Source organism: Eretmochelys imbricata, chromosome 10 (genome assembly GCF_965152235.1).
Source record: "Eretmochelys imbricata isolate rEreImb1 chromosome 10, rEreImb1.hap1, whole genome shotgun sequence".
Classification (NCBI taxonomy): Eukaryota; Metazoa; Chordata; order Testudines; family Cheloniidae; genus Eretmochelys; species Eretmochelys imbricata.
Window position 1 is genome coordinate 11,551,195 of NC_135581.1, and position 11,999 is coordinate 11,563,193.

The window sequence follows — 11,999 nt, forward strand, 5'->3', positions numbered from 1 at the left end:
ATGGCTTCTGCCTTCAGCACCCCCAACTATAAAAACTATTCCTGCACCACTGCAGCAGCCAAGGGATCCCCCCACAACCAGTGCTCTGCAGCAGTGCTGTGCAATACTCAAACTGTTACGAGTCCCCCCGCACTTCTGCGCCGTCCCCCACAGCCGCATTTCCAGAACACTGGAAAGCTGAGCCCGCCCCGCCCCTCAGGAAAAGGAAACCAGTTGCGCCCCCGTTCAACCCACTGGCTTAGGAGGGCAGCATGGGAAAAGCGTGCACCACCACTCTTCGCTCCCCTCCAGAGCAATGCATTCCACATGCCGGGGAAGGCGGCTCTGCAGCGACCCCTGCTGGGGGAGGTGGCGATAGGAATAGCTCATTCTCCCATACACACACAACTCATGCTGCTGCACCATTCCTTATGTGACCCCCTGCTGTGAGAGGCAGAATTGGAATTGCCGTGAGAGCCCCTTGCAGCCAACAACACTCTTACACCAATCTCTATGGCGACTCTCAGTTTTCATTTCATTGCTGCCCTTTGCTTGGTGCCTTTCAGCTCTGGGAAATATCTGCTCAGCCCCCAAATACATGGATTGTACTGTGCGAAGAGAGGGGTCGATGCAATGTGCTGTTATCAGCAGCGTGTTAAATCCTAATGCGCTGCTGACAATCCAGGCTTTGTCGGGGAAAAGTGACAGAGCTTGAATCAGCTGATTCTAGACAGGATTACAAATGACAAAGAATGAAAGAAAAACAAGTGGGAAAAATTCCTCCCATATACACAGAAATCATCACCCTCTGGCGGGGCAACACAGAGGAGGGGGAAGAGGGAAAGAGGCTTTTTTTCCCAGAGTAGCTATGTGAACCAAGAAGGCTAATATTCTCCCCAGTCATGTCTCCCTCTGCAGTCCACTCCTGCCCAGGGCATGGACCACAGGTATAATCAAACTCCCCCCCACCCCGGAGGTTACTCTCCGCAGTCACCTCTTTCTCCCCAAGAGTCTTGTCCTAGCCTGTGGAAGAATCTCCCAGGGGATTAACCCATAGGGATTTCTTCTCAGCCATTTCCCTGTCAGGAAACCCACCCTAACCAGAGGGAGGCCTAGTGCAGTAAAGACCAGGTGTTATCTGGGATTGCAATTCAAACTTTCTACACTATAATAAAATGATGCCACCACGTCACCATTCTGGATTATTTTGTTGCTGTTGCCATTGTTAGTGAGAACACAAGGTCTGGATTAGTGCTGAGAGAATGAACAGTCTGACTTTGCAAGACAGGCAGGGAGTGGATTGTTCCATTCTTCTTCTCCCACCAAGGGTCAGGAGGCTAGCTCACTCCTCTGTCTCTGATAATTCCCCCCCACACACACACACGTGGTCAACAGCCCTTATATCAGGCCTTGCTGGCTGCACATCCCCCCGTGGGTCGGTCTGACGGTGGAAAGGCAGATGAGCAGCATGGCACTGCGGGTAAGGGAGAGGGACGAGCATCTGGCATAACTCACCAGCTCAAGCTGGTGGTCAGCGTCTGGGGTTCTGGTAATTCAAGCACAGGGTAGATAAAGAAAGAGGATTGCAGCTGGGGAGAAAACCCAGAAATCTGGCCAGAGCAAAGCCAAAAACCTACAGGTACATGGGAGTTCTGCTTATGGGGCTGCTCTTCTGTTTCAGTAATGAGCCCCAAAATGTATCTCTGTTGTAATCAAGTACAGAAGGATGTTTTAGGGCAGCTGGCCAGATTGTGGTCTCAGTTACACTGGTGTAAATCCAGACTAACACCACTGACTTCACTGCAGTTATTCCAGGATTACAGTGTTGTGCTGAGATCAGAATCTGGCCCAGCGTCTAGTGGAGCAACCCAAGCAGGGGTCTTTCTTTTGTAGGTTAAAATAATCTCTCTCGGGACACCCAGTAGCAGAGAGGGAGTTGCTGTTGTGAGGCAGGTTTCGCTGTATGTGCTGTAGTGACTGTAGGGGTGAGAGCCAAGTGAAGCCCAGACTGGGTATCCAGCATGACTTCCACCCCGTTTACACCTTACAATCAGCTTTGCATGACTCAGGTGTTTTTAAGGGGGCAAAATGTGTGAGTATCATTATATCCGCTGTGTGTGGGGGGCCAAACAGCAGCATGAGAATGGCGGGGAAGTGTTTAGTGGGCTCTGTCTTTAGAAGCAGCCAGATAGGAGGCTGGAGATTAACAGAGGAGCTGTCTGAGATGATTACATCTCAGCTCCTGCCCTAAGGACGTGTGTGTCTGGGGGACGCTAAACACGGTTTGAATGGACTCCAGTGGCAGAGTAAAAGACTGGATGAGTGAAGCCCGGGAGGGAGAGAGACTGTGTGTTCTACATGACTGGGAGTGAAAACTGGGACTGGAGCAGAGCATCAGAGTGTCTGCCAAAACCAGGAGTGATTTCTCCCAGTGATGGGGATGAGCATTGTGCAGTGTGTGTGTGTGTGGGGGGGGGGGGCGAGGAGGAACCATGAGATTATATTATTATTATTATTTATTATTTGTGTTGTGGTAGCACCTAGGACCTCCAGTCATGGACCAAGACCCCTTTGTGCTAGGCGCTTTGCAAACACAGATGGTCATTTGGGGGTAGAGTGGGCATACCGCTAGCGAAAGGAAGCAGGTGTCATTCCCAGGGGAGTATGGGGAAGAGAGCGAGCTGTTTCAGATGAATTCATCACTTACTTCAGCTCCCTGTTCCAAATCCTTATGAGGAAGGTACGCTGAGCCCCAAGCAGTTCAGCGGGTGAGGATCTCACTGGGGAAACAGTGACATCTCAAGGTCCATCTGCTCAGCATGGACATGAGAGATCCCAGGGTATTTTCTGTAAGAACGGTGGCTTGACTAATTTTTCATAGCCAGAATTCCTCTTTTTCCCATCGTGTTGTGCTGAGATGTGGGCCCCTTTCCTCCTGCCTTCCACCCTTAGTAGAGCCGGCTGCATTTCAATGGTGCTGCTGTTGTGTGAAGCACAGGAGAGAGAGTGGGCTCATAAGAGCATCAGAAAAGGGAGGAAATGTCAAGCATTTCTTATGAAAAATGGGTTATTCAACAGACACATGAATTATTGAGAAACGAACCTGCTCTCTCCGTCTTTTACACAAGTTTAACCCCTGAGACTGGACAAAGATCCCAGCCTGGAAAGCGTGAGGTGTGTAACAGTGACTGAGGTGGCCCTTATCCAGCTGCCCATGTTCCACTGACTTGAAGGAAGCTGTGAACAAACAGGAGAGAGTCCAGTGAAGAGCCACAAAAACGATAAGAGGTTTGGAAAATATGACCTCTGAGGAAAGGCTGAAAGAACTGGGCACCTTTAGTCTAGGGAAGGGAAGGCTGGGAGGGGAATGGTCTTCAAATATGTAAAAGATTGTTATAAAGAGGATGGTCATCAGTTATTCTCCATGTCCACCAAGGCCAGGAGAAGAAGCAATCGACTTAGTTTGCAGCACAGGGAGATTTAGGTTGGATAGTTAGGAAAAACTTTCTAACTATAAGGAAAGTTAAGCACAGGACCAGGTGAGAGGCTGTGGAATCTTCCTTAGTGGAGGCTTTTAAGAAGAGGCTAGACAAACATCCGTCTGGGATGGGCTTAATCCTGCCTTAATACGGAGGGCTGAACTAGGTGACTCTTGACAGCCCTTCTAGCCTGACATGTCTATGATTCACTATTCCCCTCTGATCAGTTCCTGCCATTCCAGCCATCCCTCAAAGCACCTCACAGTCTCATGCTCAGGACCTGGCAGATTTTGCACTGTTGAGGGTGAGGCGGGGAAGAAGGATGTCCTTGATTTCATAGCAAACAGGGACTTTATGCAGGTTTTTTGCAGCAAGAGCCCTGGCATTGCTCCGCCAGTTGATGCAGAGCAGTGATTTCTGAGCTATCAGCGGATAAAATGGGATTTGCCACCCCAAAACCTCTTGTATAAAGAGCTGGACTGGGCTGAAGAGAAAGGGGAATTCTGAGAGCAGGAAAGGCTGAGCTGGTTTATGCTTATTTTGTGGCGTTGCTGAGTGACAAAGAGGTGGAGGGGAGAGAGGAAGAGGAAGACAAGGGAAAAGAGGAAGAGAAGATGGGAAAGAGGGGGGATGAAAAGTGACTCAGTGATAAGCTGTGGAGGAAATGGGGAAGGAGAGAGAGGGCAGGGGAGAGAGCCGAGATACGTTTCTTTATTGCTGAAAAGCTGGTCTCTCTCACCCACAGAAGTTGGTCCAATAAAAAATATTACCTCCGCCACCTTGTCTCTCTTCGTTGCAGAGTATAACTGACTTGGGGTTTTTTTTTCGTTCATAGTTCGAAGCATCATACCCAGAGGGGCTGTGTCCTGGCTGGAGTGTGATAGTTAAAGGCGAAACAAGCTCCAGTGCAAATATGTAAGAGCATTATTTGCAGCCATTTTTCAGAGCATCATGGTGTCTCACGGGACCCAGCTGCCAGGCTTCATGGGTTTGACTCACTGATTTCTCTCGTTTTTTAGGTTTGAAATTAATTTCCTCTGCAATGCAGGAGACCAGATCGCTTTCCACTTTAACCCTCGCTTCTCTGACTCCAAAATCATCTGCAACTCCTTCCTCTCCAGCCGCTGGGGGCCGGAAGAAGTAACTGACACCTTCCCCCTAAAAGCAAAGGAACCTTTCCAGGTAATTCAATATCAACCCACAAATCTCTGGGGACACTCCCTGCTGGGAGAGAGACATGACTGCCAGCCCTGGAGTTGGCACCAGCAGTACAAATCATTCAATCCTTCCCTCAATGCACAGTTCTGCTCAGTCACCCTGTTGTAAACCTGGAGTAACTTCACTGACTTCATTAACTCCAATGACAAAATAGAGAACAGAAATTTGATCTCTTTAGCACTCTGGGCCATATCCAGCATGGAGTAATGATGCAGGTGTAACTCCCTGGGCAATACCTGGGCTCAGTTTAGCAGGGATGTAAATGGTGAGGTAAACTACAAATCAGTTAATAAGATAACTATAAAGAGCTGTAAGTGGTTAAGTGGTGTGACTTGCACTGCCATGCCATATAGGGGCTGTGCAAAGCAACTGTAATGCACAAGGCAAGTGGGAGGATTAAGGGTATATGTGATTAGCAGGAAAATCAATTAACAAGAGGGTGTAAGAAAAAGCATGCCCCCCTTCACACACACACTTTAAATTATACCCACAAAGCCTATGGGGAACTGGACCCACTTACTCCAGACCTGATTTATCCCCTCACAACACCAAAAATCAGTGTTAGCCAGTGCTTCTCAACCTTCCCAGATGACTGTACCCCTTTCAGGAGGCTGGTTTGTCTTGCAAACCCCCAACTGTCACCTCAGTTAAAAACTACTTGCTTACAAAATCAGGCATAAAAATGCAAAAGTGACAGCACACTATTACTGAAAAATGGCTAACTTTCTCATTTTACCATATAATTATAAAATAAATCTATTGGAATATCAATATTATACTTACATTCATGGAATATATACTGTGTGACATTTTAGTTTGTACTGATTTTGCTAGTGCTTTTTACGTAGCCTGTTGTAAAACTAGGCAGCTATCTAGATGAGTTGACGTACCCCCTGGAAGACCTCTGCACACCCCCAGGGGTACGCCTACCTTTGGTTGAGAACCGCTGGTATAAGCTACATTTGTTTTGCACACTCCCTGGATGCCAAATGAATGGTAGTTACTCTGCTTTGCCATTTCCCATCTCCACCAATGAACCCAAAGCCCCTGTGTGTGCATTCAGTCTAGTCTCTGGGCCGTGGTTTCAGCTACCACTAAACAAAGAGGTGTTTTAATTGTTCCCTTAGTTAGCCTGAATGGAAGGTGGCTAGCACACCCATCAGTGTCCTAGAGGTTTGTCACTGACCACAGATCAGACATGCTTTCATTTGTGCTGGATCAGCTTCTCTGGTGATGTTTCAGACCAAGACCTGGAGATCCTAACTCTCACTCTCTCTCTTTCAGATTGAAATCTACTCTGACCCAGACTATTTCCATGTTTCCATTGATGAAAACAAAATCCTCCAGTACAAGCATCGGCAGAAACAGCTCTCGGCTATCACCAAACTGCAGGTCGTTAATGATGTCAGAATTTCTTCAATGGAAATCACCAAACGGAGTCTTTATTAGGCACTAAAGTTGGGACAGGCTTTCCAGCCTAACCACTTTTAAGAGCCCTGCCCCAGTAGGCAACTGGTTACCCTCTCTCCTCCCTCTCCCACACATCATCTGCTGTCTCCAGTAGGAAGGATGTTGCTGGAGAACACTATAGCAGAGTTGTCATGCCCATGATGTACTGTATCCTAGCAATACAATGGCAATACACAGCAGCTCATTAATGTCAGTCAGTCCAGATCCCTAGAGTCATTCTGACACCATGTGCCCTAGGGTGGAGAACTGGAAGTCTAGGCATTTTCATCCTTGTTTGTCGTAATGAACAATGGCATTCCACACAGCAGTTTGTTGTGTGTGGCAGTATGCACTGAATGGTAAGAACATTTGAATTTTATCCGAGCAAATATTCCTACTCTGGAATAGGGTATGGATTAGCTACACTTCTCAGCTGTAGATGTTGATCTAGGGGATGTGTAAGAATGATGCCAGCAGAGAGGGGCATGTGCCTACTGGAGCTTGGTACAATGTCAACATGATCACCAATAAAATCTGAAAAATGGCACCGAGTGAAGTGGCTTCTACATTCATTGGCCCCGGGTCCCAGCTCGCAGGCAGCCCCCTGTCCTCCAGGAGAGGAGGTGATCCCTGACAAATGGTAGCAGAGGACTATGCTCCTTGCTCCTGCCCTCATACAGAATGAGGCCTGTCCATTCCTTAGAGAAATCCGTGGTTTAAAACTCCACCAGTTGGTCAGGTCAACTGGATTATTCCTCCCCTGGGGCTCTAGCCAGGGTCTGATTCTTTAGCCACAGGGTACAAGCAACTCTCATTGACTTCCGAGGGAGTCACTTGTATCCAACAGTGGGAAAACAAGGCCCTTTGGCATGAAAGGAGGGGGTGAAACCAAGCTCCTGTTCAGAACCTGGAGAATAAAATTTGTCACAACTAATTTTGCAAGATTTCTTGGAATAATTTTGTCCACACTGCAACAATATGCATATCTGCTCTGCTCTAACCCGCCAACTTTCCTGTTGTTATACAGATCCCAGGAGTGATTCTGCGGCTTAAAAAGGGGAGGGGTGATTCTGTGGGTCAAAAGGGGGAGGGGCTTAAAGGAGCACTGAGCCAAGATGATTTTGTCAGAACGCAAGGGAGGCACAACTAAAGTCCAGGCCGAGGGGTCCTAGCAGGACTGGGTTCTAGCAATTACGTTTTTCAGGATAAGCACAGAGCGCCATATTTTTAGCAGCTAGACTCAATCTCTCTCTCTCTCTCCCTTTCTGTCTTCCGTCCTTCTCAATCCAATGGAATCAACACACACTCACTTGTTCTCCTGCTTTCTCCTTCCCCCTTTCCTCTCTGACATTGTCCACCTCTCTCTCCTCTTGGTGGGATATTACGTGTAGGACCCCTTGACTGCACTCCAGCAGTAGAAAGGCTGCTAATGGACAAACTTGCATGCAGTGACATAAACACGTCACCATTGTTAAATATGAATATGAATTAATCCAAAAGGGCAACTCCAGCTGCCCTCAAATCATCCCCTTGTTCCCCAGGTATTAGATAGATTGTGTTCCAAATGGCAAGCCATAAAGAAAGAGGACAAATGGCTGCTATCTGCTCCTCTACTATCTCTGGTCATTGGAAGGAGTCACTGGAATTGTTATCTGTCCAGTGAAAAGTCAAAGTTTAGCTCTGGCCTTTTCAGAACTCTTTTCGTCTGATTGGCCGAGGTCATTCTCCTTTCCTTTTATTTATAGTCTTACTTACCTAAAAGGAAGGGGTGAATAGTCTGCCAATCCCAACACAGAATACTGCAAAGTCTACATTTATGAGTCTTAAAAGTATTTCCAGACTATAACTCGAGGACATTATGTTCTCATTGCAAAGACTGTACTGGGAACACAGGAAGGCTCAGAACAGATGTGGTCACGTTAAAAAGAATAGAAAATATGTTTTGTAAATGGCAACCAGGCCGGTTACAAGACAGAAGGTGGAAATTGTGATAGATGTACCTCCTTGTTAATCAAGTCCTTACCACAAGCCGAGTCGCACCTTGACCTGGAGAATCCCCCTTTTTGGAAGTGAAACACTTTCACTCTCCCTGTTCATTCCTTTTTGGAGCTTCCAACCACTCTGAAGTAAAACCACCACTGCTGGGTCCCACTGCCCAGCTGGGGGGTCAGCCTCAGAGAGGGGGGGGCTTATTTCCAGAGGAGCTGCATTTATAGTCTGATCCAGATCAGAGTTACAGTGGCCGAAACCCACAGTTATCTCTGCTGAAGTCAATGCAGTTACACGGGTCTAAAATAAATGCAAGTGCAATCAGACTCAGGACCTTTACAGCATAAAATTTGCCCTGTCTGTCTCTGATACCACTGAACTATATTTGAAAGAAATTGCTCATTTTATTTGTCCCTGTTGGGAAGTTTCATGATGCTGATTATGCTTCATGGGGGAAAACTGCTGAGGGAATTCAAAATAATAATACTTTGCACTAAACCCCATCCAGGGCAGGCCCATCCATATAGGTGGTCGCCTAGGGTGCCAAGTTAAATGGGGAGCCAAATTTGGGGGGGGGGGCAATTTTTTTTTAAAAAATGAAAAAAAATGAAAAAGATGAAAAACAATACAAATAAAATAACGAAGATGTCATTATTTCAATTCCCTTGCATGTATGGAGGGAATATGAATTATAATTCATTTCTCTACATTTCTGAGAATTTATTAATGTGTCAAATCTTTTATTTACTGCAAAATAAATAATGTTTTAGCAAAAAAATTTCAGTTTGCAACATAGGGCCAAGATGACCCACTCCGCAATTTTGATAGGCAATAACTCAGACACAATGAAACACATCCGCCAGCGGCAAGAGCTGTAATGCTAGTGACACCTACCTCGAATATACATCAAGGTCGCATAGCCGGAAATTCATGTAGAGCGGAGAGTCGGCATTGCCTCATGAAAATTCAAAAGACATTGATGCTACAGATTTGTTTAGTGAGCTTCAGGCTTTTTCAAGACGACTTAAGAAATATTCCACTCCTGAAGAAGTACTGAAGTTTGTCTGTGAAAATAAGACAGTTTTCCAAACATTTTTATAGCTCTACGCAGTCTTTTAACTTTGCCAGTTTCCATAGCTAGTGGGGAACGTAGCTTCTCAAAGTTAAAATTGATAAAAATGTATCTGCATTCAACAATGGGGCAAGAGAGACTTGTTGGATTTGCCACAATGTCAATAGAGCATGAAATAGCTGGAAAACTGGATCTAAAAGAACTAGTGTCTGAATTTTCAAACCTTAAAGCAAGAAAAGTCATGTTTTAAGAGCACAGAGTGTTTTTTATTCAGAGTGTTTTGTAAATAAAGGTTAAAGTTCATTGAAGAGTTTTCTTATTTCTTTCTATATTGGACGTGGTGGTAATGGCAGTTAAAGTAGGATAGCGTAATGGATGATTTTGGATTTGTAACAATAAAAATTATAATTAACATTTTTAATGCATTTTTATTTGAAATCGGACTGAAATATCATCTAGCTGTCATGTACAAATCTATTCTGAATATTTCATGTCTCTATTTTATCTGATCTCAGAAACATTGGTTGGACAGACAAACTGAATAATTAAGCCTCTATTTTATAAAAAAAGCTTAAAAAACATTAAAAGGAAAAAAGGGGTAAAATGTTTCCCAGTTTACCAAAAACCTCAGCCTAGATCTGCCCTTAAGGTTTGGGGGTGGGAGGGCACCAATTGCATGGTTCATCTAGGGCGCCAATTGCTGGTAGCTAGTCTAGGGCCGCCCCTGGCCCCACCTATATCCCACCACTATATAAATATTCCATTAGTCCAATTACTTCAGTCACTAAGCTTGGATGAACAGGGCAAACATATTTCAAGTACAAATAAATAAAAAGAGCTGCCATAAAAAATTAGCCAGCAACATCCGATTGCACCATGTCTCTTCTAACACACAGGCTCCCTCAGCCTTCCTGAGAGCTAATCGGCTGATCTCACTTATTTACCATCTGAGAGAGAAACACAGTGCAAACTTTCCTGACACATCAGTGGAGCTGCTGTTGGGGTAGAAATATTAACCACTCCATCCTCACACTGAAACTTTTGCTTCCCTGGCAATGAAAGGTACTTGATGGCTCCTGGCTGTAGCATGTCTCATTCTTGCAGATAGAAATGCTGATATGGAGCAACTAAGCCATAGAGCATCCCTGAAGGCAAGACATACACCATAGCTCAATGTTACAGAGTTCTCTCTCTCATGCCGCCACTGGAACTGGAATGTACCCTCTGGCTCAGAGTCGCCCTCTTCTGCCATTTGTTGATCACTACTCTTGAGAAGTTTCAGAGTAGCAGCCGTGTTAGCCTATATTTGCAAAAAGAAAAGGAGGACTTGTGGCACGATTTTGATCGTGATTTAGGCTTCCATTGCTGGCTTGCCACTGCCTGCATCAGGCCTCTTGATCAGTGTCACCTACTGCTGCTCAGGTTAGCCTGAGAGGTTTGCTGAGCCCCTACAGCCGTTCTCAGGAGAGGATGAGGCATGCTGATGGTGGCAGGAGGCCCCTGATTACTGGTCTTTTGGCTACAAGGAAAAGAAACGAGGCCTCTTCCCCCAGCTTTAAACAGGCCTTCATATTAATGGTTAGGGAGCTGAAACAGGTGGGAGCTGATGAACAGGAGGCTCCCCCCCACATATATATGAATCCCTTGGAGAGTTTAAAATCGTGTTAGAAGCCAAAGAAGCAGAATCGGCATACGGTCTGCAGCCATGACGGAGATTAATTCACCCCCAGTGCCACTGTTAACACCCCTGGTCTTATGTACCCCCAAAGCCATAACTTCATTATGTCCCATTTAAAATGACGGCACACAAGAGCTGGAGCCATGCTCAGAAGCATCACAGAACACTCCCAAATCCTGGATATGTGGGGAGAGGCTATCTGTCCTGAAGCCTCCTTGGTGAGGTAAGACATGACTCTAGTTATAAATACAGAAGCTGCTGCTGCTATTGGTTTACGTAAAAGGGAGAGGAAGCCTAAAAGAGATGCTCAGATCCTATCCTAGAACAGCAAGCGAGAGGAAGTTTTACAGGCTGGAAGAAACCATGTGTCTGAAAATAGCTGTGATCCCATGATTTCCAGGCTGAAGGAGTCCTCTCTCTGCCTGATACATGTTCAGATCGATTTAGCAAGAGTTTCTGGCCTGTAACTGTCCCAGGTAAATCCCCAGGCTAGAGTTTCTTGCCCAGGAGTCTCCTTGCTAGGAGGGAATGCTGAATCTCAAAGTACTTAAATAGGTTGATGAGTGTCTTTTTATTGACAGTATTTTGTCCCTAGTTGTTGCTACCTGGAGCAATAGAGAAGAAGTCCTTATACCTGTGGCAGGGCCTGATCTTCCTCTCATTCATACTGGTTTTACATCATAGCTCCAGTGAATTTAATGGGGAGGCGAATCAGACCCATGATCCATTGTCCCTGATCCTGGTAACGGATTCCGTGCCTGCTCTGCTCCTCTGCGGTAGCACCCCGGGTCAGGGCCCCTCAGGGCTTCGCTGAGTCAGGCAGCGTCACAGAAAGGAGCCCTGCAGGTGTCCGACAGACACGGTGTCCGCTGATGCCTGTGACATTCAGAGTCTGGTCATGACTCTGACACTCTTAATAATTGTCACATTTCCCTGCAAACAAGCTCTGTCCGCTCCCCCACAGCCGGCTGAGCACCCTGACTCACTAATCAGTGATAGTCACATCCAATCAGCAGAGCATGCTGTCCAGTGACATCAGAATGAGAGGTGTTCTCTCTGCCAGCTTTAACAATGGGCTCTTCTCTGACCACATGGGTTGCTGGGTCCTACCTTGGGAAAGCTAATGCGGGATGGA

General features: G+C 46.2%; 1 protein-coding gene across 1 annotated transcript; it reads left to right on the forward strand.

Annotated features, from left to right (window-relative positions):
- The first annotated feature begins 1,447 nt into the window (after positions 1–1,447).
- Positions 1,448–6,125, forward strand: GRIFIN (galectin-related inter-fiber protein). The gene is made up of 4 exons (XM_077829233.1): positions 1,448–1,459; positions 4,294–4,373; positions 4,478–4,640; positions 5,961–6,125. The coding sequence occupies exons 1-4, from the start codon at positions 1,448–1,450 to the stop codon at positions 6,123–6,125; spliced, it is 420 nt and encodes a 139-aa protein (XP_077685359.1).
- The last annotated feature ends 5,874 nt before the right edge of the window (positions 6,126–11,999 follow it).

Coding starts and splice junctions, on each gene's coding strand:
- GRIFIN (XM_077829233.1), top strand. Junction 4,374..4,477: donor ACAAGCTCCAGTGCAAATAT/GTAAGAGCATTA, acceptor CTCGTTTTTTAG/GTTTGAAATTAATTTCCTCT. Junction 4,641..5,960: donor AAGCAAAGGAACCTTTCCAG/GTAATTCAATAT, acceptor TCTCTCTTTCAG/ATTGAAATCTACTCTGACCC.